This window comes from Bos mutus, chromosome 15, assembly GCF_027580195.1.
Source record: "Bos mutus isolate GX-2022 chromosome 15, NWIPB_WYAK_1.1, whole genome shotgun sequence".
NCBI lineage: Eukaryota > Metazoa > Chordata > Mammalia > Artiodactyla > Bovidae > Bos > Bos mutus.
In genome coordinates this window covers 17,000,601-17,026,677 of record NC_091631.1, presented here as the reverse complement: position 1 = coordinate 17,026,677, position 26,077 = coordinate 17,000,601, and the positions used below count along the sequence as shown (strand labels likewise).

At 43.9% G+C, this 26,077-nt stretch overlaps 1 protein-coding gene and 1 long non-coding RNA gene across 4 annotated transcripts in view; both read left to right on the top strand.

Moving 5' to 3' along the window:
• Positions 1-19,910, top strand: part of EHF (ETS homologous factor) — a 43,899-nt gene extending 23,989 nt beyond the window's left edge. For 2 of the 3 annotated variants that reach the window (XM_070383571.1, XM_070383569.1), the window contains exons 3-9: positions 2,081-2,326; positions 4,769-4,831; positions 8,109-8,180; positions 8,300-8,368; positions 13,760-13,822; positions 15,512-15,707; positions 15,811-19,910. In XM_070383571.1, coding sequence (XP_070239672.1) covers positions 2,081-2,326; positions 4,769-4,831; positions 8,109-8,180; positions 8,300-8,368; positions 13,760-13,822; positions 15,512-15,707; positions 15,811-15,910 — 809 coding nt within the window. In that variant the 3' untranslated portion in view covers positions 15,911-19,910. The remainder of the gene's footprint in view (positions 1-2,080; positions 2,327-4,768; positions 4,832-8,108; positions 8,181-8,299; positions 8,369-13,759; positions 13,823-15,511; positions 15,708-15,810) is intronic. The other variant, XM_014476746.2, reaches the window with a different exon arrangement.
• Positions 1-26,077, top strand: part of LOC138990988 (uncharacterized) — a 426,908-nt gene that overhangs the window by 100,814 nt on the left and 300,017 nt on the right. The window lies entirely within an intron of this gene.

Genomic DNA, 26,077 nt, shown 5'->3' with positions numbered 1-26,077 from the left:
TAATGTGAGCGGCAGGTATGACCCAGGACAGTATCTTTGTGGCCACGTCATCTTGACCTCCTGCTCTTAGCAATCCTTAAGTCTGCGAGCAGTGGATGAAGTCCAAGAGGGTGAGCAAAAACGGGAGTGGGTTGGAAGCATTCACCCTTCAGCTTCTCCTCTGGGAGTGTTGAGGGCCAGGCTGTGGGTATTATGGGGGATCAGACCTTTTGGAGCTCTGTATCTCCTTGCCACGCAAACTGTGTCCACTGACAAACATCATCATCATCCCCATTCCTGGGACACTCACCAGGAATGCAGAATCTCAGGCCTCACCCCAAGTTTATGGAATCAGAATCTGCATTTGAACAACATTCCCTGGTGATTCATAATCGCTTTAGAGTTTAGAGAAGTACTGATCTGGCAGGACCTTGAAGAAAAAGTTAGGGACTATTTTCTTGCACTACATTTTCCTTTATTGGTCCATCCTTGAGTTGGTGGGAATATCTGTGTGTCATGCTCAGTTAGATTTCTCCTTCTTCAGCTTGGTGGGCTATAATAGGGTCTCCTCCTTGTTCCTACCCCTCACCTCTTCCAAAAGAGTGCTCCCTCCCTTGGTCCCTGCTTTAGAAGGGATTGTAAGAGCTCTCAGTCTGGTCACATGCCAACAGGAGCTGGCTCTTTCTTCTTCATCCCTTCAGGACTCTGGGTTGATTTAGTGATGCTCTCTTAAGTGAGTATGAGAGTCACATACATAGATGGTTAGTCCATAGTGAGCTCAATAATATTTATTGGCTTGGAGGAACTCCTCTTCTTCACTGGTACTTGAATTAGCCATCTTGTGAATGCATCTCATAGGCTCTTCCAGGTTCCAATGTTATTTCTTCTTCAACAATAAATTTACTGAAGAAATGGAGAGAAAGTACCTATAATGGCAAAATCTCTAAGTAGTTTTTATGGGAGATACAAGGATGGGTAAGATGGATATGCTGCTGCTGCTGCTGCTAAGTCGCTTCAGTCATGTCCGACTCTGTGCGACCCCATAGACAGCAGCCCAACAGCCTCCCCTGCCCCTGGGATTCTCCAGGCAAGAACACTGGAGTGGGTTGCCATTTCCTTCTCCAATGCATGAAAGTGAAAAGTGAAAGTGAAGTCTCTAAATTGAGCATACAGTTTACAAAGAAGAATAGGACTGTAAAGACCCATCAAAAAAGACAAAACAGGACAGAAGTCATGAGGAGAAATGGGAAGTATGTTTCCTGGAGATTTAAAGACAGCAGCCCTCAGCAGTTGGTCGGGGGAGTCTCTGATGGCTTTATGGGTGGTCGGAGTCAGTGAGTTGGGCAGGAATTCAATAGGGAGCCACAGGTAGACCTCAAACTGTCCTAAAGGACAATATAGAAAAAAGGCAAAGGGTCACTTGAGGAATAGTGAAGAGCCTCAGTGCCTGGCTTGGAAGTTTTGGACCTAATTTCACTGGATAAAGGGAAGTTGCTGAAGGTAACTGGGTAGGGAAGTGACGTCATAGTGGTTGTAATAACCAGTACTGGGCAGGGGACATCAGCATAGCGAGCAGATGAATCATCTGGACCACTCTGGGGAGAAACAAAGGCATCATAAAGAAGAGAACCCAAGTCTCAGGCTTCTGGTTGAAAATGATTTGAATTGGGGGTATATGTGTGTATATAGGTGTGTGTGAGAGAGAGAGGGAAAAAAAAAAAAACATGGGAACTATGTGGGTGTGGGCAGGAAGCCAATACATTGCTGAAACTGTAGCAATGCATTAGCTCTCATGGTACTTTGTGGGAGATGGGGAAGAAGCTCATGATCTCAGAGCGTTTCAAGTCTTGTGTCCTTATCCAGAGCCCAGGGGTGAGTATATGAGGAACAACAGGAAGATGTAGGGAGGCTGAATGACTGGCTCCTACCACAACTAGGGAAGGAATTGTATTTCCCAGAGCCTCCTCTCCAAATCCAACCTCTGCTGATGCGTGCACACCTCGGCTGTGATCCCTGTGACTTCTGGCGGTGCACCTTCCTGTCTGGGATCATGCTCAGAAACAAACACGGCTCACTCACAGGGCTGCCTCCTCTTTTGCAGTTTCCAGTGGGTTTTTCGGAGGCCAGTGGCATGAAATCCATCCTCAGTACTGGACCAAGTACCAGGTGTGGGAGTGGCTCCAGCATCTCCTGGACACCAACCAGCTGGATGCCAGCTGCATCCCTTTCCAGGAGTTTGACGTCAACGGCGAGCACCTCTGCAGCATGAGTCTGCAGGAGTTCACCCGGGCGGCAGGGACGGCCGGGCAGCTTCTTTACAGCAACCTGCAGCATCTCAAGTGGAATGGTGACTCTCTTTCACTCTCTCTACCCTGTTGGGAGCCAGCTGGGAAGGGCAGAGACTCCACGACTGGCAGGGTTCCTGTTTAGGGACATCTGAGGATGGTCTTACCTCCAAATGACTGTTTCCCAAGACAGGGAAGTAGAAGGGAGGTGAGAGGGGATAGGCTTGAAGCCTAGGGGACAAGGTGTGCCAAATCCCATACAAATCTAGGGTAATGTAATTCTCTCCTTATGGTTAATTTCCAAGGAGACAAGGGTTAGCTGGGTAGTTACAGAATACTTGGTGCTCTCAGAAAACCACTTCTTTCTCTTACAAATGGGGTTTGATTGTTTCATTCCCAATCACTTGCTGGTTAAGATCGCCATGGCTATTTTAAAAAATATTTCTATACTTAGGTTCTTACAATGAGACATAAGTATGGTAAAAAAAAAAAAATAGGTGAAATTACTTCTAGTTTGTTTTGGGGGAGGAGAGAAAGCTTATGTTATTACAACAGATTCTTAAAAGGTCCTAAATGAAAAAGGGTTAGAACAAATGGTCTGGACAGGTTTGGTATGTTTCTGCAGTTTCTGGGATTGGGGCTATCCTAGAGCCCCAGATGTCTCTTCTGACGCTCCAGCCAGCGCATAGACAGGAAGCATTCAAAGGCTATCCATCAGTGATATTTGATTCACACATGCATGCATGCTACACTGGCTTGGAAGGCTTGGTAGGGGAGACAACTATCTTGCAGAATGCCCTTGACACTGGCCTGAAGTTCTTATGATAATGGTTATTTAAAAAACTAGCTTCTCTGAGAACCCTTTTGGGAAGCAGTGATGTGTATGAATAGTGGGCTGGCCTATCTACTTTGGAGCAGGCACATCTATCCAAGCAGAACCTGTGTTTGGACATGGAGCTGGGGCTGTGGGAAGCATGAGCTCCAGGGCTATGGACCAGATTCAGATCCCTACAGCTGCCATCAACACTGAAGAGACCCAATGTCTGGCCACTGAGCTGGCAGCATGGTGGCCGTTTGAGATGACCTCATTCAGCTCTGGGGCACTCCCTGCTTCCCGCCCACCTCAGTGGTGGTTGCTCATTTTTCTTTTACTAGAACCAAACCAAACAAGGCTCTAAAAATAACATCCAGGAGTCTTCAGAAAGAGCAGACTTATACTTGAAGAATTAAAAATATTTACCTCCCCACCTCCAATTAAATCCACTCCTTTAAAGCTTTGCTCTGATTGAAGCTTAAGACAGGGAGGCGTGGGATGGGATGTGGTCACCCTTGACTTCCCAGCTCTGGCCTTCCATCTTTGGCCTTCCATGACTTGTCTGGTCCCACTGTGTACAGCCGGTGCCTCTGACTGCCTCCTGGCCAGATTTCTCACCTTGTTTTTGTCATTTGCCTTTTTGTAAACGTTCTACTAACTTACATTTATTGAGTATTTACTTATACAAGGACTCCAAGTGAATAGATTCATTTGGTGACCTTATGAGAAAATAAACATCACAGCCATTTGATAGGGGAAGTTTTCATCTGGGAAAACTGAAGGTCAGAGACGTTAAAGTGTGACCTCTGCTCCTGAGATATTTGTAATCTGGCTGGGGAGGACAAACATACAAAGTGAATTTACATGTATATATGTGCTTTAATGGGGCTTTCCAAGTGGTGCTAGTGGTAAAGAACCCTCCTGCTAATGCAGGAGACATTAGAGACACGTGTTCGATCCCTGCATCAGGAAGATCCCCTGGAGAAGGGAATGGCAGTCTACTCCAGTATTCTTGCCTGGAGAATCCCATGGACAGAGGAGCCTGGCGGGCTACAATCCATAGGGCTGGACACATCTGAAGCTACTTTGCACACACGCATGCATGTGCTTTTATATATGATACATCTGAAGAGAATTTGTAAGGCATACGTAAGAGAAGAATCACTGCACGTATCTAGACGTGCCTCACAGATCAGATCTAACCAAAAGGAGTTACATTTAAGATCAGAAAAGGATTAAGATGGCTTTGTGTTTTTGTTTGCATTTTGTGTCAGATCTTAGTATGGGAAAGCACCTTAGAGGCTATCTAATGACTTTATCTAGTTTAATCCCCTAAATTTACAGTTGAGGAAACCAAGACCGAGAAAGCTGAAATGACTTGCAGCTATTAGTGGAGAAACTGGTCTTCTAACATCTAAACTTCTAGTTCCCTTATACTGGATGTCTTCTCTTTGAAAGGCTAAATAATTCCATTTGAGGTGGGTGCCCCAGCTACTGATTTTCTGGGCCAAGGACCCCAGGCTTGAGATTACAGATGCAGAGAGGGAAGCCCCCTCTCAGAAGCAAAGGATAATGATCAGGCAGTGGGCTTAGCAGAAACTCTTGCATGAAGCCAGCTTTGTCCTTAGCCAAGCAACACATTTTGGCTCCATGTGGGCCCGCTCTGACTTTCCCAATCTGCCCTTCACAGGCCAGTGCAGCAGTGACCTGTTCCAGTCCACGCACAACGTCATTGTCAAAACTGAACAAACCGGTGAGTCGTGGTAGATAAAGGGAGCCAACGTGGGAAGCAAAGGTCTGGGGAACACAAGTTGGGAGGGAGTGTGAGGGAGAGTGTGGGAGCAGGATGGAGCCGGTGTTCGGGCAGGAAATCCAGGGATGCCTCTTCCTTGGCTGTCTCCAATGGGCCACCCACCCTGCCACAAATCTCATTCCTTGTCCTTGGGACCATGACCGCCAACTCTTTCTGACTTCTAGACTGGTGGTGAGCCTAATTCCTCCCACACGTCTCTGCTTCCTGTGGTTGGTCAGGGGCGCATCCAGGCTCTGATCCAGGAGCCCAGAAAAATGCAGAGTCTAAGTGGGCATCCTCCTCACTGCAGAGAGTCAGGGGGTTGGACTTGGCCAAGTCAGGAGAAGCAAGAGGAGAGAAGAGGAAGCATCAGTGTCTCCTCTCCCTCTTCTCCCTTGAAGGGAGTGTGTTTCATCAAGAAGAGGAAGCACCGGCCTGGGTGTCGTAGTTACTCTATGACAGACAACAACAGGTGTACGAGGTAACCCAGCAAGGAGAGAAGGTGTTATCCCAAGAGACTGGGCTTGAGGAGAGATTGGGGACCTTGGAGTTTCTGTAAGGATGTCCAAGCAGCTGTGGAACCAACTCCTGCTTTAAGAGCATTTTCAGACAAAAGCTGATGTTCTGAGCTCCGAGTAGAGTTTGCGGCCCCAGAGCCATTACTTTCATTTTGTACTCCTCCTTCTGCCCGATCATCCCTCCTTTCTCTGTCCTGAACTCTCTCTCCTGGGGACTTTCTGTCTCCCCACCTCCCCTCCAGGGGACCTGCAGAGAACAGTAACTACCTCCAGAAGTTGTGTCCCAGAGCCTGGTATCAATCAGAGTTTCCTGGCATATTGCCCTTCTATGACCTCTTAGTCTAGAGAACTCTGCAAGTCGCCCAAGTCCACAGGAACTGCCCCCGCCCCAGGGTCCCTCCCCATGCCCACATCAGCGAGAATATGGGCCACATGGGCCAACCATAGTCGGCCACAGGCCTCCCTGAGGCTTGCGTGCCAGTCACCAAGGACAGAATTTGACCTGGGGTGATTTGTGAGTCACTAGGGGCAGAAACTGGCCCCATGCAGTTATTTACTCTTGTATAAGGGGGCTGGTCTACCATTATTAAAGAAAAAACAATAGCTGCTAAGCATGTTAATTAGGTTTTCCAGCCCTGCCCTTCCCCTCCACCCCCTCTCCACGCCACCCCAGAGACCAGGGGTTGAGTTACCCAGATGGTTTGTGCTTTATGGGCCTGACTGCCTTAGAGGCAGGAATAGAACTTGGCCAAGAGGATGGTGCCCCCTCACCTCTAACCCCCGCTATTGACCAGACAGATAGCCCCAGTGCAAGAGCCAGGAGGTGGTACCAGAGAGGTCCCAAGTACTTGACAATTCCTCCTCGACCATCCAGACATTCTTGTGGTGCCAGTTCAGGAAAGCTGAGCTGAAGGGTGGGGAAGAAGGTGCACCCTGGGAGGAGGGGAGAGGAGGCTCATGCAGGGGCCAACACCCCCAAACCTCTTTTGGTTCAGTTTGTTTTCAGAGACAACAACAGGTGTACGAGGCAACCCAATGAGGAGAGAGGGTGTAACCCCAGGAGACTGGGCTTGGGGTGCCCAAGCACGTAGCTATTAGTTCAAATACCAGCTAAATCCCTATGTCGTAAACAAGAGGACTTAGCCAGTGAGTCAGGTTTTACACCATTTATGCTATAAAAACAAAATGAAATTCGGCCAGTGGCTTACCACCCCAGCCCTGAAATTCAGATGCTGGGCAGGAGGGAGCTGAGGGCATCTCCATCTGTGAGGAGGGGAGAGCAGGAAGTTCCTGGTGAGGATGAGGTGACAGCTCCTGCCAGATTGCTCAGCTCTTGCCCGGCCAGGAAAAAAAGAGATCTTCTGTTGGAGATCAGCCCAGATGTGGGGGGTGTGTAGGAGTTGGGCTGCTTTTGGGGTAGGTGGAGGGGAGTTTCCTTCGAGTCTGAAATCTAAAGAGTCAAGAGATGTGCTTATCCAGTACTCTGAAGAAAGAAAGAACTTCTTTTCCAAGATGAGGCAATGAAGCCCTACTCTTTTTTTTTTTTTAACTTTTTATTTGGTATTGGGACAGAGCCGATGAACAATGTGATAGTTTCAGGTGGACAGTGAAGGGACTCGGCCACACATACACATGTGTCCCTTATCTCCCAGACCCTATTTCCATCCAGGCTGCAACGCAACACTGAGCAGAGTTCCATGCGCTATACAATAAGTCCCTGTTAACTACCCATTTTAAATACAGCAATGTGTACATGACCTTCCCAAACTCTCTAACTATCCCATCCACTCCTGGCAACTATAAATTCATTTTCTAAGTTTGTGAGTCTCTTTCTGTTTTGTAAGCTCATTTCAGATTCCACATATAAGGGATGTCATACGGCATTTCTCCTTCTCTGTCTGGCTTACTTCACTCAGTATGACACTCTCTAGGACCATCTGTGTCGCTGCAAGGGGCACTATTTCATTCTTTTCAATGGCTGAGTAATAGTCCATTGTATATATGTACTGCATCTTCTTTATCCATTCTAATGAGGTTCTACTCTTAAAAGCTGTTTATTTGATTCGGTTACAATCTCCTCTTCTTCTCTTCAGTTTTATTTTGAAAATTTTATGTCCACCCCTTAAGACTATTGGAGATGTCCTGGAGGGAGGGAGCTGTCACCCAACTTAAGAGTTTCACTCTGGATTTTAGCAATAAAGATTCTATGATAAGACTGAGCAGATTTTTTATGAAAGAAACATAATTAATTTTCCCAGGAAGATATTATTTGGAAAAGATGCTCATTCATCATGAAATTTTTTGTCCTTACCATTTTTTTAAACTAGTATAAAAGTATTCTGGTGACAATACAGTAGAATGTATGACAATGCCAGGCCCCTGAGCTCCCCCACCCCCACGTGCAGACTGGAAACATCCCCAGGAAAGCACTGGTCTAGGAGAGGATCCCACTGTTGCAACTGCTCTCACGTCCCTCAAAATGCAACAGGTGTAGAACACCTGGATGAGGCTGTAACAAAGTCCATCTCCCCCAGGGCGCTGGAAGAAAAACTGGGCTAACATTATCGTAAATCAACACGTGACTGAAGTAGAATCTGATCTCTTCTCTCTGAAAGCCACCTTCTTGTCCCACACCTTTTTGATAAAGAACAGTGAGTAAAAACAGGCAAACTCCCCACTTGGGGAAGGTGACTGCTGACATTTCCATTTTCTGTCCTTAGTAGACCCTTCCATCATGAACACCTGGAAAGAAGAAAACTATTTATACGACACCAACTATGGTAGCACAGTAGGTAACTAACTCCCCAGCACTTAAGACCCCCTTTACATTCTGATTCTGTTTTTCTCAAAGCCAAAACTTTATGTTGTAAGGAGGGCGATCTTAATGTCCCTTATGTTTTCACTGCCACAGATTTGCTGGACAGCAAAACTTTCTGCCGGGCCCAGATCTCCATGACAACCACTGGTCACCTTCCCATTGGTAAGTTGTCCTGACACCCAAGGCTGAATGTACCTCATACAAGCGCTTACTGAGAATTAACGAGAATTACCAATGTTATACATTTCCAGCTTTGCTGGGGTCCTTCCCAGTGAAGGTCTGGGAAAGGTTTATAAAATAACTGCTTTTGAGACCATATTTATCTATTGAAAATGATCATCAAAGATGCCTCTAGAAAAAGTGTTTTCCTCCTGTGAATCCAAATCACTCTCTTGTGACAAGAAAAACCCTCTTTTCAATAAAAACTTGCTTTTGTGAAATCATGTGGTAAAATTATTAAGTGGGTATATTAGGGGAGAAGGCTCTATTTAATTTTCAACAAGCTGTCTTTGGCTTTAGAAAAAGAATGTCTCACAGTGGAATCCAGAAGTCAGTGAACTTAGGAAGATGGTCTCTGGGTTGAAGGTGCAGGAAAACTTCTGCACCTTCACTGAAAACTGAAGTGAGTTTCACTTCTGCTGAAAACTTCTAGAACCTTGGGAATCATGGGTCAGTTTTAAAGTCTGTGCTTGAAGGCTCATCAGGACTCTCTAATCAGTCAGACCACATGCACATTATGAGTTATGTTCATATTAGTTGTGTTCGAGATTGGATGTGTCTGGAGGCTATCCGTGACTCAGTCAAAGTCAAAATGAGTGAGAGGGTTGGTCTGTTGGGAGTCTGGGAGAGGGGCTTTCAGATTATTACTCTTCATCCACTTACAAATAGATCCATTGGTAGGAATGAGCGCACTGGGAAGGTGAAGAGATGGTTTCATGCCAACTCTTGATCTCATTGCAAACTTGTGGCTCTGTCTGGCTCTGTAAAATAGAGCTTAGACCTGTTACAAGTGACTCTATCTTTTCCTGGAACTTAATTTGGGGCAGCTTCAGAACTGGGATTTAAAAAGAGTGTTTGTGAAAGGCAAGAGTCAAACAACAACCCCTTCTCTCTCTCTCTCTCTTTTTTTTTTTTTTTTGGCTTTTGTTGAGTGTGTTTTTGAGAACTGAAAAAATGAAAGCTTTCAGTTTGAGGTTTTGTTCAGTTCAAGCCCCTTGAATGAGACCGGGCTGGGAGCCAGGGTAAGTGCTTCTGGAATCGAGGTGAAGAGCGAAGGTTGATTCATTTTTTGATTTCCCCCTCCAGAGCCCCGGTGGCCCATCCCATTGTCTGTCACTCTAAATATCTGCTGAAATTAGGGAACTAGATCAAACACTGGAAGCGTTCTGTGGTGGATTTGCCATTCTGGAGGAATTGAGCCAGTCAGGGTAAAATTTTGTTGTCACTCAGTTAAGACTAAGGTTTTCAGAGCTGAAGAGACCACCCTCGTCACCCTCTGACTTCCTGCCACGCTTCCTAAGGTACTGATCCCATGTCCTGAGTCTTTGGCTTAGGGCAGAAGATTGCAACTAAGAATGAACTTAAACCAGCCACTTCCCGAGCCTCAGGGGTAGTTAGATCTCGAGGCACCGGGGGAACCAAGAGCAGTCCTCACAGCTCTGCTGCCCTCACGCCGGGCGACCCGGCTCTCTTTTGCATCCTGACTTACCTGCTAGAATCTCAGAATCAATAGGGACCAATGTCTGTTTTCATGTTTGTGGGCTTCCCTGGTGGCTCGGGGATAAAGAATTCACCTGCAGTGCAGGAGGTGGAGGAGACATGAGTTTGATCCCTGGGTGGGGAAGATCCCGTGGAGGTAACGGGGAACTCACTGCCTTCTGAGTTCACTTACTCAACTTTTGAATAGTCCTTAAAATGAGCTTTATAAATCTACTCTCCTTCACATCCCTTGATTTTTAAAAAAAATTTTTTTTTAAGTTGATATGTTGTATTTTCATTTTTATTCAGTTCAAGAAATTTCCTTTCTTTTTTTCTGGTATTGGTCATGTGGGGATCTTACTTCCCTGACCAGGAATTGAACCCATGCCCCCTGCAGTGGAAGTACAGAGACATAACCACTGAACCGCCAGGGAAGTCCCTTCATTGATTCTTAATCTCTTTATCCTGGATTCCTATCCTGAAATTGTAACAGGCTGAAAAAAGAGATAAGCCATTCAGGAGCTCTATCAGAATGATCACTTAATCAATTCAGTGTCTGGGTTGGTAAATTCTTTGGGGTAACAAGCCCTCCAGGTAGAATAGTTAATTACAGCCTTGTAAGGATCAATCCCTTTCAGAATAGTTTAGTCTCTACTGAATGGGACCAGGACCCCCTCACCCTGCCGCAACCCCCGAGCCCTGCCCCAAAGACCTGTCATTTGTCCGAGTCTTCAAATTTCCAGCTCCCATGAAATGGAGGGCAGTTAAGTATCTTTATGTGTTTTAATGCAAGTTACAAGCCACACTGAGGCGAGGCCACACATAAACTGATGCCCTCACTGATAAACACAGGTGGGGAAGCGGCCGTGTTTTGATTTCTCTGTCATCTGCTCATTTCATAAAATGGCTGCCGCCAGTGTTCCTGATCTGCCCGATAGTCCTCAAGCCAATCATGCCAATGCAGGCTTGATGTGTTTATTCACCGACTCGCTGAGCCTAGAGCGAGGGTGGCATGGTCTATTATAACACTGAAATTTGTATATCCCGTAAAGAAATGGCTCACAGCTGAATCATATGCAAATGTTTCTAATCTTTGCTTCTTGCGAAGCAACTTAGCTGAAGTCATGCTCTGGAGCTCTTCATAAACTTGTGCCTTGGTGCTGCCCCGGTCCAGACTGGACCTTGGCCTGAGGTGCCTGGAAGCAGAGCAGGAGAAAACCAAGCTGGACAACTTCCTCAGAGCAAACTATTATTTTATAAGGATGAGTCACTTAACCACACGGCTAACTTCAAAGGTTCTGACTTTTATTTGAGGGCCAGGGGAAGAGCCAGGGGGAGAGGCCATCATATTAAGGTGAAGTTTCAGATCAAAAGACTTTAGTGCTGAGGCAGGTGGGTGATTCTACAGCTTGCCCCCCACACACTGGGGACTAGAAGAGGCTGGAAGAAATTCGAGTTTTTTTTGCCTGTGGCTGCATATTCTTCCATACGATGATGGTCACATTTCTATTGAGGGCTTTTTTTTTGGCTGAAGTTCTTCCTTAAGATGGACGGAAGTCTAGCTTGGGTAAATGGTTGACATCTTAAAGAGAATATTTCCTCTTGGTGTAGCTGGTCTGGGGGTTCTTAATCTGGAATCCATGGACAGCTAAATGACCCACAAACTCCTGAAACTGTTACAGAATTTCATGAGTGTACACACACATATGTGCCTTTTTCTGGGGAGACGGTCCAAGGTTTCCAGTTTATTCATAAAGTACTTCAATCTCCCAAAGTAATTGATTCTTGCATTACATGTGCTTGCAACCCTTAAATAAGGATTGAGGCCAATAAGCTGAGAGACACTTACACTTGGGTTTTTCTGACTTCAACCCTGGCTCTGAAATAATGGCCCTGCACCACTCCTGGATGCCATTTGAAAATAAGCTTTGCTTGTGGCCTGCTGGGTAAATGCCACTCTTTGTCTACAGAACAACGTGGCCCTGTCAGAGTGATGCATCACTTGGAAACCGGGGTGGGTGCCAACCTGTCGCAATATTGTCACATCCTGATGGGATGTCGCAACCTCACTGCGAAACCTACAGAGAGAGAGAGTGGAGTCTCCTTGCATTTTCTGTGAATTTGTTTTTCCAGGTTTCAGAGAAATCTGAGTCAGGTGCAAACCCTCCTGCTGACATTGTTGTAGTGGGGAGGGAGTCGGGGGGTGAGTGGAGGGTGGTGGTGCATTTAACCACCAGAAAAAGAGGTTTCTCTTCTAACCAGATCTTATTAAAACTCTTTCATCCATCGCACCACGACTTTCAAGCTGCTGGGAGCTCTGAGTTGTGACAGTCTGGGTGCTCAGATAGGTGAATGTGTCTATGCACGTTGGGAAATACAGAATCATCAAATTGGAATGACTTCTCCCCACTGACTAGAGTGTTGCAGAACTGAACCTGATTCTTGGCAGGGAAGGCATTTATGAAATCTGTTATGTGGCACCATCTTTGTAAATGGCATAGAATAGTGCTTATGAGTAAAACCTCTGGATCCTGCTAGCACTTTCCTCATAGGGTTATTGTGTGAATCACATAAGGTGCTTCATGTAAAGTACTGATCACAGTGCCTGGCACATAGTAAGTGCTAAAGAAACAAGAGTTAGTCTTTACCATTTTCATTAGGATCTAATGATGGTCAAACCTTATTGAACAATGGACCACTCTTGACAATCTCGAATGCTTGGATCCTCTTCCTTTGCCAGCAGTGTCGGTCTGATGAAAATGCTCTTGAAAGCCACACGTGGGTCAGCAAACCCTAAGTGAGGGAACTCTGATGTAATGCCCACAGAAGAGATGTGATATACTGGTCCAATTTCTTATCGGGATTGGCTACCACTTACAAGCAGCTCTGTATTCAAGTTGGCAGATTTTTGATGGTGGGATTTTTTTTTTTGGTAAGATCTGCTTTAGTTCTCCTGATACTGGACATGCCCACTGACACAAACACACACACACACACACACACAGAGGCATACACACAGACACACACACACAGGCACACACAGACACACACACACTGCTAAGTCATTTAGTTTTCTTTTTAAACAAGTTTTATTTCACAAATTTGCCTCTGTAATTTTCTCTTGTTGATAATCTCAAGGGTCACCATAATGAGTCATTTGTTAAACTAATTTGTGTTTCCACAGTCCACTGTGGCTCTCTGTGCTGAGCTCAGGCCAGTCAATGGCACCTTTGTCTGGCTGATTAAAATGTAACTTTGCATGCCAAAAAAGGCACTCCTTTGGCTTAAAAGTCATCTTTCTTTGTTTTAAATGTTTACATTTTGGTATTTCATTAAAAAAAAAACAACTGATGACATAAATCCTTCAATGGCTTCTTATCTCTCACAGAATAAAAACTAAAATCCTCATAATATCCTATCAGGCCTTAGTGATCTGAACGTCACTGTTTCCCCTCTGCCCCTTGCTCACAGCCACACTGGCTTCCTTCTATTCTGTGCACATCAGCCTCAGGGTCTTTGCACTTCCTATTCTCAGGCACAGCAGGTTCTTCCACAAGTTCTCTGTGTGACTGTCTCCCTCACACCCTTCTGGTCCCCTTATCAGTTCTTCTGTGACCACCTTATATTTAATTGCGAATTATTCCCATTCCCACATGTCTACCCTTTTTTGCTTATCCTGAAATGTTTTCTCTGGAGCACTTATCATCTCTGCTCTGTTTTGATCATGACCAACTACATGAGCAGTGCCAGGCATGTAGTAGGTGTTTAATAAATCCTGATGAAATGAATGGACGAATGGAGATGACAATTGCAGGAAACAGGGAAATGAAGCAGTTCTCGTTGTCTTCTCTTTAGCAGAGTCACCTGATACGAAAAAGGAGCAAGACCACCCGACCAAGCCCCACACCAAAAAGCACAGTAAGTTGGCTGGCTTTCAGTTGCCTCCTGGCCATTCCTTTCGTTCAAGTGGAGGGTTGCTGGAGGCCACCAGTTTTAAGGCAAACACTGCCTCTTCCTGCTGCCTGCATTTCTTCACCTCAGACTGGGTGGGGTGTGAAAAGAGAGGCATCACTTGCTGGCCAAGCAACCCCTCTGCAGTGGTTTCTCAAAGTAGAATTTCAATGGATATTTCCTCCTCACTCTGTTCTATTTGTTCTAACACTGAGACCTCTGTGAATGGGAACTTCTTACAGGCATGCGGTGGGCTATCTCCCTTTCTCCAGAAAATAAAAAAAAAGGGATGGGATGAGGAGAAAGGTGGGAAGAAACAGCTGAGGTATATTCTTTTTTTCTTTTGCTGAATGTTGGCTTCTTTCTTTTGTTGAGTTACTGTTCCAAGAAATATTATTTATTCTTAAGCATCAGCAGTGCTTTTGTGGAGCTATATTTCCCCCAATAATAAAATCTTATGAAAGTGTATGAAATATCAGAGATGTGGAGTTGGTGGGGAAAAGAGATCGAGGTGGTATAATCTGGAAATTGTAGTGGTTGGACATCTTTGCTATCTGCTACTCCACGTCATCCTGAAGGACTGAAGGAACACAGCCTCGCTAATTGGGGCTTGGGGAGGGAGTTGTGTGTCACAAATCCAATGGGGACAGAATTGAATTTGGTTGCTAATGTCATTACAGTTGCTGTTTTATTTTCAGATTGACTCCCTCAACCCCCGTGAGACCCCACCGCAATATATTCTAGGCCTAAGAGTTCTAGAACCCTGTGCATTTGGCTGACACACAATTGTTGGGTTGCAGCCGTCAAATTGGTTGAGGTCCTATTAATAAATAAAAGTGGTTGAGCATTGTTCTCCTGGGAAGTAACAAGTTGAAATGAGTCCCCAGCAATCTGTCAACCATATTTTGAAGATACTCCCACTAGCCTAGGTGATCTAGGACTGATTTTTTACATTTGTTTTTTTATTGAAATTGATTTACAATGTTGTGTTAATTTCTGCTGTACAGCAAGGTGATTCAGTTATATATATATATGTATATACACACACATTCTTTTTATTATTTTATTTATTTTTTACCAGAGGATATTGCTTTATAATATTGTGGTGGTCTCTGCTGTACATCAACAGGAATCAGTCATATCTATATCTATATATATATATATATCCCCTCCCTCTGCATCCTTTTTAAAAATATTTTTTCCATTGTGGTTTATTTATAGGATATCGAATATAGGTCCCTGTCCCATACAGTAGGACCTTGTTGTTATTCACTTTATCTATAACAGCTTACATCTGCTAAGCCCAACCTCCCACTCCATCCATCCCCAACCCCTTCCCCTTGACAACCACAAATCTGTTCTCTAGGTAAGACCTATTCTTTTGTCTTGGCTTTGCCGCTAATTTGCTTGTGTGACTTTGGTCAAGTCAGTTAAGTTCTCCATGCTTCAGCTTTCTGACTTGTAAAATTAAAAAATTCTGCTAGTTCATTCTTAAATACTCAGTACTGGAGATGCTGTGACATGGTGTCATTGGTGGGTAGCAAGGTATTGAGTATTTCTTACTTGATGGAAGATGTTTCAACTCTAGGCTTCCTCGAGCTGTTCTTCGCTGTGACTTAAGCTGTGAATAAACTCTTCTTTTCCACTTGGCCTCAGATCCGAGAGGGACTCACTTATGGGAATTCATCCGCGACATCCTGCTAAACCCAGACAAGAATCCAGGGTTAATCAAGTGGGAAGACCGGTCTGAGGGCATCTTCAGGTTCTTGAAATCAGAGGCTGTGGCCCAGCTATGGGGGAAAAAGAAAAACAACAGCAGCATGACCTACGAAAAACTCAGCCGAGCCATGAGGTTAGGAGTTTCACGTCTCCGAACATGATAAGACCACGTGACCATTTGTTCCCGCAGCCATCTTAATTAGACCAGGCCCCTTACGCAATGTCTTTTGTTACAGATATTACTACAAAAGAGAAATTCTGGAACGTGTGGATGGACGAAGACTGGTATATAAATTTGGCAAGAATGCACGTGGATGGAGGGAAAATGAAAACTGAAGCTGCTGACACCTCTGAACATAAAGCTAAATAACCCCCGAAATGATAACCAACCATGAAGTTCCCGGACGTAAATATTTCAAAGACTACTTGTTTTCTGATATTTATGTACCACGAGGGGAAAAAAATACATCTACTTCTAACAGGAAGAAGGAACATGACAGTTGATAAAATGATTTTGTTACTTTTGAAGTATGTCCTATATGGGGAACAAACGTACACAGTTTTCTGTGAAATATGACGCTGTGTCTGGTTGTAATTTTTGACTCTATTGTGAACTTTTTTTCTGCTGCAAGAAGGACAGAGTCTTGTGCTTCTTGTTAAGAGAAAGAAAAATAATCAGAGGGCATTAAATGTTTTTATATGCAAAATGATTTAGGAAAAGGTGACGTGTCCTCCACACGTAAGCATTCATGTGGCCTCCTCAAGTGAGGTGGATGTGGTCGCCAGGATGAACTTCAGGGTCTCAGATTGATGGGATGAACCAGAAGGATGCTTGGGATGTTTACCTTGACCTTCAGGCGTGAGCGAGTGGAGACTGAGGACTTCCACAGTCCAGGGTGGACTGTAATCACTGCATAATCACATAACTTTCCTGTTTAAATCAGAGAAGAATAATGGTGCAGGGGGCTTTATACTCATTCAGGAATGATTTACCTGGGGTGAAGTCTATCTTCCCTCCTCCTTCTCGACTCATTGGTGAAAAACTTCAATTGCCACCTCTGCTTACTTTTGGTTATTTAAGAGAAGGTCTGGCCTTGGTTATTTTTATATTAATTGCTTAAAAAATAAGTGGGAAAAGGAGATGATGAGTTTTCTCTTGTATTCCCATTGTCTGTGGTTTCAAAATTGGCACAACTGACATTTTTTGGCTGAATTCTTCTTCGTTGTGTATTATTTTGGCTGTAGTGTGTGTTTTGAGATGTTTAGCATATCTATGACCTATACCTTCTATATGCCAATAGCACTGTGGTCATCAAAGTTGCGACAACCAAAAATGTCTCTAGACATTGCCAAATGTCCCGCAGGTTGGTTAGGTGGGAGGATTGCCCTTGACTGAGAACCACTGGTTTAGCCAGTCAAGATGAAGATGGTGATTTACTCTCAGAACAACAACAACAAAAATCCCTGGAGTGAAGACTTTAAAGTCAACTTATTTTTCATTTTTAAAATGTTGTGACAGTGAGTTTAAATCGCTAGAGGGACTTCTTTTCAGAACCCCAGATGAAAGCTAGAATCAGATAACTTAAACAAGAGCTAACAATACAACACATTTTCAGTAGAATGACAAAACAGAGAAAAAATAATATTGTGGAAGGGAACACAGAGGAGAGAGAGGGAGACCGACAGAGAGAGGTTAGTGCCAGGGAGACACATTCGCAGATATTGCTTCTTATAATCTTTCCTCTTTGGGATAACCTTCCTGTCGCATTTTAACTCATTCCAAAGTGAATGCTGTCTTGCCTAGATTTGGATCTAGAGGAATGTTAAACAAACGAACAAAAAAAGACTTCCTTAGGAATAAAGGAAGAAGAAAGAAAGGATGGAAGAGGAAAATGAAGGATGGAGAGGAAGGAAGATGGAAGAGAAAGACAGAAAACTCAGTTCAGGAGCTGTGGCCGGGAAGGAGTTAGAGGCTTTCCTCAGTATCTGTACTTTGACAATGCTGAGTAGCACCTCTGGAGGTGACCAAGTCATGCAGAAAGAAAAACAACTCAGTTGTACCTTCAGAAGGTCATTCATCTCACTAAGCTGTGTTCCAAGGTCACTGGCCATCATGGCTCTCATTAGAAGGACGATGAGCAGCACAAATCTGAGACATTCCCACAAGAAAGACAAACCTTGCTCTCCAAGCAAGGCTATAGAACTGAGGCTTTCCCAGCAGTTGACCATACTTTCCACAGAAGAGATTAAACTTCCAGATATTTGAATTAATGTAAACATGTGAATGTTTGCATGTCTGTGTGTAGTTATTAAGAGACATCTGCTAATTTGCTCTCTGCTGTCCTCTGGCTTGGCCTATTCATCATCTAAGCTGCCTGGATCATTCTCTGAGCTCTCCCTTCCTCAAAACTGTAAGTTTCTCCTGTTCCTCCAAATTGGTCTTGGCTGTTTCTTCACCCTCTCTGTTGAAGAGCAACCCCTGCTAGGTAGTAAGTCTGGGATGTACTGACTGGAACACTGCAGATAATTAGCAGATTGTGTTATTTGTTGAAAGTGACGGTTTCTTGGCACCTGGTTCCTACTTAAATAGGTTGGCGTATTAAGTTCTCAGCATATATCTCTATTGTCTTGGCTTGAGTTTGATGCATTTTCTATGTGCTATTCGTGACTTGGAGAACTCAAGGTAATTGAGCCATGCCAACCTGGGGTGTGAACAGAATCTTTCCCACCCCAGTGTTGCAAGGGAGAGCAACATCTCAGCAACAAGCCAGCCCCCTTCTTTTGGCACCTCACAGCTTCTCACTTGAGAAGCCCCCTTCTTTTGGCAACTCACAGCTTCTCACTTGAGAAGCTCTCATCTGCGCCAACACTCCTAAGATCACTACACATGGCCTCCTTAAACCCCTCTTACACTAAAGGCTTGGGCTCTTATTTTATTTTTGCATGGGAACCTGAGGAAGGAAATGTATTGCTAAGACTTTACTAGATTCAGATCATCTGGGGCCTCTAGATAATTGACTTGATGAAACGAGCAAAGCCCTGACCCCCAGCAACGTGCCTACAACTTCTGGAAGTTGCTTTCTGAGCAGCACAGACCAGGGCAGTGAGTTTTTCTTTGAAATGTGCTTGTTCTTTTTCAAACTCTTCTCTCGCTAGACTGTAAGCTCTGTGAGGGCAGGGATGATATCTTAGCAATACTGTTTTTTCAATACCTACATGAGATAGGTCCTTAGTAACTATATGATGAGGTAATGAATAAATGTCTTCTGGAAGACTCCTCGGATTGGGAGCCCATATCCATAATTGTGATATAAATTGATTCTTTACTGGACAAAGAGCACAACAGCCAAAACTTCAAGGACTTACTATCTGTCAGATGAACATTTTACTGTGAGGTTCTTTACTTTGCCTTCCTACCTGTGCTGAAATAAAACCAAAACAGGTTATTTGGTTCTGCAAATCAGCCTATGTTGTGTGAGAATTCTGTCACCTCACTGGGAACTGTGAGAATTACCCGGTATATGAGAAGCCAGTCATGAACCTTGAACCTGTCTTAAACGATGAAGATTATGAATGTTTATATGATGTAAATTTCTATTTAAGTGTAAAGCAGTTCTAAGTTTTAGTATTTTGGGGTTGGTTTGTATTTTTTTTTCTTTTTGAAAAATATTGAGGGATCTTTTGATAAGGTTAGTCATGCATGTTAGATTTTAGTTTTCAAGTGTGTTGTTTTTCAAATGTATAAAATATAGGAGAAGTTAAAATAGTAAGAGAAAAAGGCAGTTATATTATTCTTCTATAGTTAAAAAAAAAAGTTTGTTGAGTGCCTACCTGTGTGCACAGCATGGAACCATCTTCGGGAGGAGTTTATCTAACTATATGGGGTGTAAGAAACTCCAGAGGAGCCCATGGAATGGCTACTTCCTGTGTGAAAGAAAGTACGTGAGCTGAATTAGCCTCAGCATTGCTTCTCAGGATTCCATTTCTGGAATAAGAGAGAGAACATTGAATAAAAATGTGTTGAGACTGGGTGTCGCAAACCACTGAAATGTGTAAGCCTTCATGAGTTTAGCTTAATTGGGATTAATCTTTCTGTAACTGTCTACCTATTTCTTGCTTTTCTTCCCATCTGGCTTCTGGGTTGACATTTTTTGGGGAAGCAACCCTACTGCCGCTATTTTTTTTTAACAATCAGAAACCTTGCCCTTGAAACTGCGTTAAATTAAAACTGAGTATTTCTGTTTTATGAAAGAATTATTTTTTCAAAATACAGGTTTTTTTTTTTGTTTGTTTGTTTGATGGGTCCCAGAAAACACTAATAAAAATTACAGAGACCAGCCTGTAACCGTGTGTTTGATGCTTCAACAAGCCATCCAAAACCAGGCTTAGAGGAATGCACTTAGTCTGTAGCAACACAACGTAGGCAGTTTCTGCATGTGTTTACTCAATAATCATCTACTGAGCATCTACTCCTACGGGCCGGGCATTGTCCTAGGCGCTGAATTACTGCAGAGAATGAAAGAGACAAAAAAATTCTGCTCTCGTGACATTTATGTTCTATTGGATGGAAACAGACAAGAAACAAGATATTGACAAACACAACATGGAGTATCAGAAGTGTAGTCAAGAGATGTACAGCAAGGAGTGGAGTAGAGTGTGCTGGAGTATGGGGGGTGCTTGCAACTTTTGGCAGGGTTAGGAAAGATGGAAGGAAAGGAACCGTGGAGATAGCTGGGGCTGGCGGGGGGGGAAGGGGATGGCACCCTATTGGAGGCACCTCAAATGCAAAGTTCCTGAGGTTCTTAACACCTGTTCCTGAGATATCCAAAGAAAAGGAGGGTAGTCTGTTTGCAAGATAGACTCAGCAATAGTAGGAAATAATGTTAGAGCTTGGAGGCCATGCTGAAGGCTCTAGTTTGAGTGACATGGGGAGCCAGAGAGGAATGCCGTGCTCCATTGCTGGTTTGAAAGGGTCCTTCTAGCTGTTCTGTTAAGAATAAATTGCAGGAAGCCATTCAATGCTGAGTGTACATTCTTGGTGAAGGATGAACAAAGGGAGGCGGGAAAGACCACTGTCACATCCAGCTTTCCAATACCACACTTAAAAATATTTCCAGGCAGGACATGCGTTCTACCAGTTCATAGCATATTTCTCCTGGGGGTGCGGAGTCTGCAGTCCTTCAGTCACTTAAGTTCATAAGTCACAATGAAAATAACTTGGGGAAGAAGCAGTTGATCCCAGGAACTGGGATGTGTTCTTTGTATACATGATTGCATTTAATCTACATGCAATCTACATTGCATTTAATCTACTTGGCCCGCTTTATATAATTTCCATTTTTTTCCTGTTATATATAAATATTATCTTCAATTTTCAACTGAAGGAAATGAAGGTCAGAAAGGTTAAGTGGCTTTCTTAAGGTCACATAGTTAGTAGTAATTGGTAGAACTGGTATTGTTCACTCAGCTCTCTTTTTCCAAAAGTCCACGTTCTTTTTTTTTTTGGCTGTACCAGGCAACTTGCAGGATCTTAGCTCCCTGACCAGGGACTTAACAGGGGCTGTGGCAGTGACAGCACCGAGTCCTTACCACTGGGCCACCAGGGCATTCCCCCAAAGTCCATACTCATAACCCTAACATTTCTCTAGTGTGTCAGAACACTAATGTCTTGTCTTACACACACACACACACACACACACACACAGAGTTTCATGGTTAAAGACATTGAGGAAATAGTACTGAGTCAAATGATGTATTACAGAGTTATTTATTGTGGGATTTTCCAGAGCCTTTGTGTTATGACGTGCATTGTGAATCTGTAAGAGAGGTAAAAAAGTGTTCCCAATTCTCCAAGCTTATTTGACAATGGAACTTTTTCATCAAAGAAGACTTCATGAAATCAGCACCCTTTGAAACACTATTAGGGAAATGATGATCTTTTGAGATTACCTCTCTGAGCTACAAGAAGCAGTATGTTCATTTTCAGGCCAAATTAGTATGCTGATAATATTCAAGCACATCAAACTCGGCCCACTTTATATAAATTCCATTTTTCTCCAAGGAAGAGAAATTCCCTCATTGCCTTGGGAGTTATTTGCACTGACACATTTCTCAGTAATCATGAAGATCTTGCAGAGTGTCTCCTCTTTGGGAAACAGGAACTCTCCTGAATTTTAATCTTTAGAAATATCTGTCTGTCCAAAACTATAGATGCTACCCACATGTGGTGATTAACATTTAAGTTAGTTAAAATTATGTAAATGAAAATGTAGCTTGTTAATTGCACTACCATATGTGTAGTCACATATGGTTAAAGGTTTCTCTATTGGATAAACAGATATAGAACATTTCTATAATCAAAGAAAGTCCCAATGGACAGCACTGCTCTAGAATCTGACTTGGGAGGATGGGGTAAGGGTGGAAAGGGGAAAGGGTAGTGAGCAAAAATAATCAACAGTGAAATAAGATCCACTAAGCCTTAGAAACCAGAGGTGACCCTGAATTCTAGAGAACAAAAAATTAATAAAGATCCAAAGCAAATATCTCTGTGTTTGCTGGAATGGTGACAGTTATCTACGAGTGCAAACAAGTTCCATGCTGTCAGTGGAGTCTTGGAGTGGGAGGAATTGAGTATGCTTATCTCCAAGTCCCACAAATATTTTATAGTTCAGTTCAGTTCAGTTCAGTCGCTCAGTTGTGTCTGACTCTTTGTGACCCCATGAACCGTAGCACGCTAGGCCTCCCTGTCCAACACCAACTCCCGGAGTTCACTCAAACCCACGTCCATCAAGTTGGCGATGCCATACAACCATCTCATCCTCTGTTGTCCCCTTCTGCTCCTGCCCTCAATCTTTCCCAACATCAGGGGCTTTTCAAATGAGTCAGCTCTTTGCATGAGGTGGCAAAGTATTGGAGTTTCAGCTTCAACATCAGTCCTTCCAATGAACACCCAGGACTGATCTCCTTTAGGATGAACTGGTTGGATCTCCTTGCAGTCCAAGGGACTCTCAAGAGTCTTCTCCAACACCACAGTTCAAAAGCATCAATTCTTTGGTGCTCAGCTTTCTTTATAGTCCAACTCTCACATCCATACATGACCACTGGAAAAACCATAGCCTTGACTATACGGACCTTTGTTGACAAAGTAATGTCTCTGCTTTTTAATATGCTGTCTAGGTTGGCCATAACTTTCCTTCAAAGGAGGAAGCGTCTTTTAATTTCATGGCTGCAATCACCATCTGCAGTGATTTTGGAGCCCAGAGAAATAAAGTCAGCCACTGTTTCCCCATCTATAATGTGAATGTTCCAAGAATGTGGCTCTCTGGTTGAAAATTTTGGTAGTGAGGAGATATCACTGAAATAGGAAGGGAAACGAAACGTCCAAAATAGGAATAGCTGATACTGCCACTGTCAGCTATAAATGCCATGAATACCATTTTCTTCCTACTTTTCAAGACCAACTTCTTGAGTGAGTAGTTGACCAATGGTGGTGGTGGTTTAGTCACTCAGTTGTGACCCCACGCACTGTAGCCCGCCAGGCTCTTCTGTCCGTAGGATTTCCCAGGCAAGAATACTGGAGTGGGTTGCCATTTCCTTCTCCAGGAGATCTTCCTGATCCAGGGATTGAACCTGTGTTTCTTGCCTTAGCAGGTGGATTCTTAACTGTTGAGCCGCTAGGGAAGCCCAGTTGACCTATGGACTCTATTTCCTTATGTGTCAATTCTCTTCTGTTAACCCATAATCTGGCCCCTGTTCAAGTCACTGAAAATGCCCCCTGAAGGTCATAGTCAAACTCATCTATACCTCTGGGACTTGGTTTCAGTTGTTCCCTTCACCTAAAATACACTTTTGACGGCCTTGTGGTTGGTAGATTCCTAAAGCCACCTTTGTTAATCACTTGAGCTTTAGATCCTCACCCACCTTCTCCATGACTTGCTATTGTACTATCCTTATTTTATCTTCTTTTTAGAACTATCACTGCTTGAAATTATATTTTTAGGACATTAGGTTACTCTTACAGTATTTATATTCCCTGCTAGAATGGAAGCTTCAAGAGAGCAGGTATCTTGTCCACCACATTCACCAACATATTCCTAGCGTTAGGATGTGCCTAACATATGTATCTGGTTCAATGAATATTTGTTGAATAAATGAAGGACTTTTTTTGTTTTCGAATTCCAAGACCTTTCTTTTGACTTCATGGTTTTTGATATTGTGGACCTCCCTCTCTACTTTGGAAAAGATGCATTTCCTTTGCTGCAACAGTTTTCTTCTCTTGCTTTCCTCATTCTTCAGTTCTTACCCTTCCCATCCTTCTAACGACATGTGTTCCCCAAGATAAGATCCTTAGCCCTTACCCTCGTCTCTTTACATTCTCACCCTCAAAGCTTAGGCTCTTGAAAGCTCAGTTTAGAGACTTTGTGATGATATGAGGGATGAACAGGCTATTTTCTTTCTGGTCCTGGCTTCAACTCTAACTGGCTGGAGACTGTGGTCATGTCATTTAACTTCTCCATTTTTTAGTTTCTTACTCTCCTAAATGGAAATACACACTTAATTCACAGCAGTGCTGTGGGAATGGAGTGGACAGAGTCTAATATTTATGGAGGGTTTATACAGATGGGCACTGTGCTAAACACTTTGCATTTGTTTATTTATTTGTTTCTTTAAATCTTTGCCCATGAGATAGGTTCACTGTTATTTCCATCTCGTAGTTGAGGAAACTGAGGCTTAGGGAGGCAAAGAATCTTACCTGACTTCACCCTGCCGGTGTGTGGCAGAGCTGAGATTTGAACCTCTGCCTGAGTGGTAAAGAACCCACCTGCTAATGCAGGCAGATGTAAGAGATGCCGGTTTGATCCCTGGGTCAGAAAGATGCCCTGGAGTAGGAAATGGCAATCCACTCCAGTTTTCTTGCCTGGAGAATCCCATGGACAGAAGAAGCTGGCATGCTGCAGTTCATAGGGTCATGAAGAGTGGGACGCAGCTGAAGCCACCCAGCATGCACGCACACACTGGCTGAGTCCAGAGTTGGTGTCTCAATCTGATGCTCTATTGCCTCTCTTGGAGAGTGCTGTGAAAAGAATTAACCACTAAGAAATGTAAACGAATTATTACTAAATTTGTGACGACTCTAAGATAGGTATTTAAGGTCTTTAGTCTGGGAACCCAATGATCTCTAACCAACACGGTTGTTTTCAAGCCATTTTACCTTGTGTTAAAGTCATACTTGATCATTCCTAGCCAGAGATGGTGATTCAAAGAGTATTCAGTGTCTGATCTGCCTTAAGATCTCAGTCCCAGAGATGCTTGGAGCTGGAAGATCATTTGGTTTAAACTGCCATCAGAAACCCCGGAGGAGGAAATGGCAACCCACTGCAGCACTCTTGCCTAGAAAACCCCATGGAAAAAGGAGCCTGGCAGGCTACAGTCCATGGGGTTGCAAAGTATTGGACATGACAGAGCAACTGAGCATGCTAGCACACACACCATAATACAAGTGCAGAGAACTTAATATACAGACCCAAGGTGGTCACCCAGCCTCTTAACTAAGAGCAGAAGCCAGTTTCCCAATTTTTCTGTTCACGAATCTTTTCATGCAAATGTGAGCTTTCCTGATTGTGGATTCCACCATCCTCCACAACATGGAGATATCCTTTACAAAGTTTTTTCTCCTGACCTCCATGGTAATGCCATGTGACCTTCTTATGCTGACCCTTTGAATCTTACACTGGTTCTTCAACATCACCTCCCCTCTGGGTCCCAGACAGGCTCAGTAGGACAAATTGCACATCTTGGATGTCAGTAGAAGAGCAGATGTGGAACCAAAGGAACAAAGTCAGAGCTGCTAAGTGATGAATGCAGAGATCCCTAGCACTGGGAAGGAAGGAATATAAGAGATTATGAAATCTGGTAAAAATTCCATTAATCACCAGCTCTCTGACTTCACATCTTGGCATCACTGTGTGTGTGTGTGTGCGTGTGTGCTGAGGCACGTGTGGGCACGTATATGAGCCTACCCTCCTCTCTCTCACTCTCTGTATTGCTTTCAGAGTCCCTGTTTCTTTCCCATACCTTCCCTTCCTTTTGCTCACCAATCCCTTTCAGACTCCTTCCCTCTCCAAACCTGTCTTTCCAGGTTGCTGAAAGACGGGGAGCTGACAAGACGACAGTTCCAGTCCAGGGCCCGGAATGGTGCCATGTCTCTGAAAGCCTCAGTGGTGACAATAACAAATGGTATTTACCCAAGAGTTATTAACACATCAACTGTTCTCCCCTTGACTATTTAGTCTTGTCATTCAGCACTAATGGACTTTTCCAATGGCAAACAGAGAGACAAAAAGGAAAGCAAACAGTGGATTCACACTTGATAGAGCCGGTGATCCCTGCTGAAGCTGTGAAAACAGAGGCAATCTCTTCATTTTGACCTGAGGACACGCCTCACCTGAGTGGGGAGGGAGACACAGGATTCCGGGCTTGTGATGGACTCTCCACTGAGGTGTC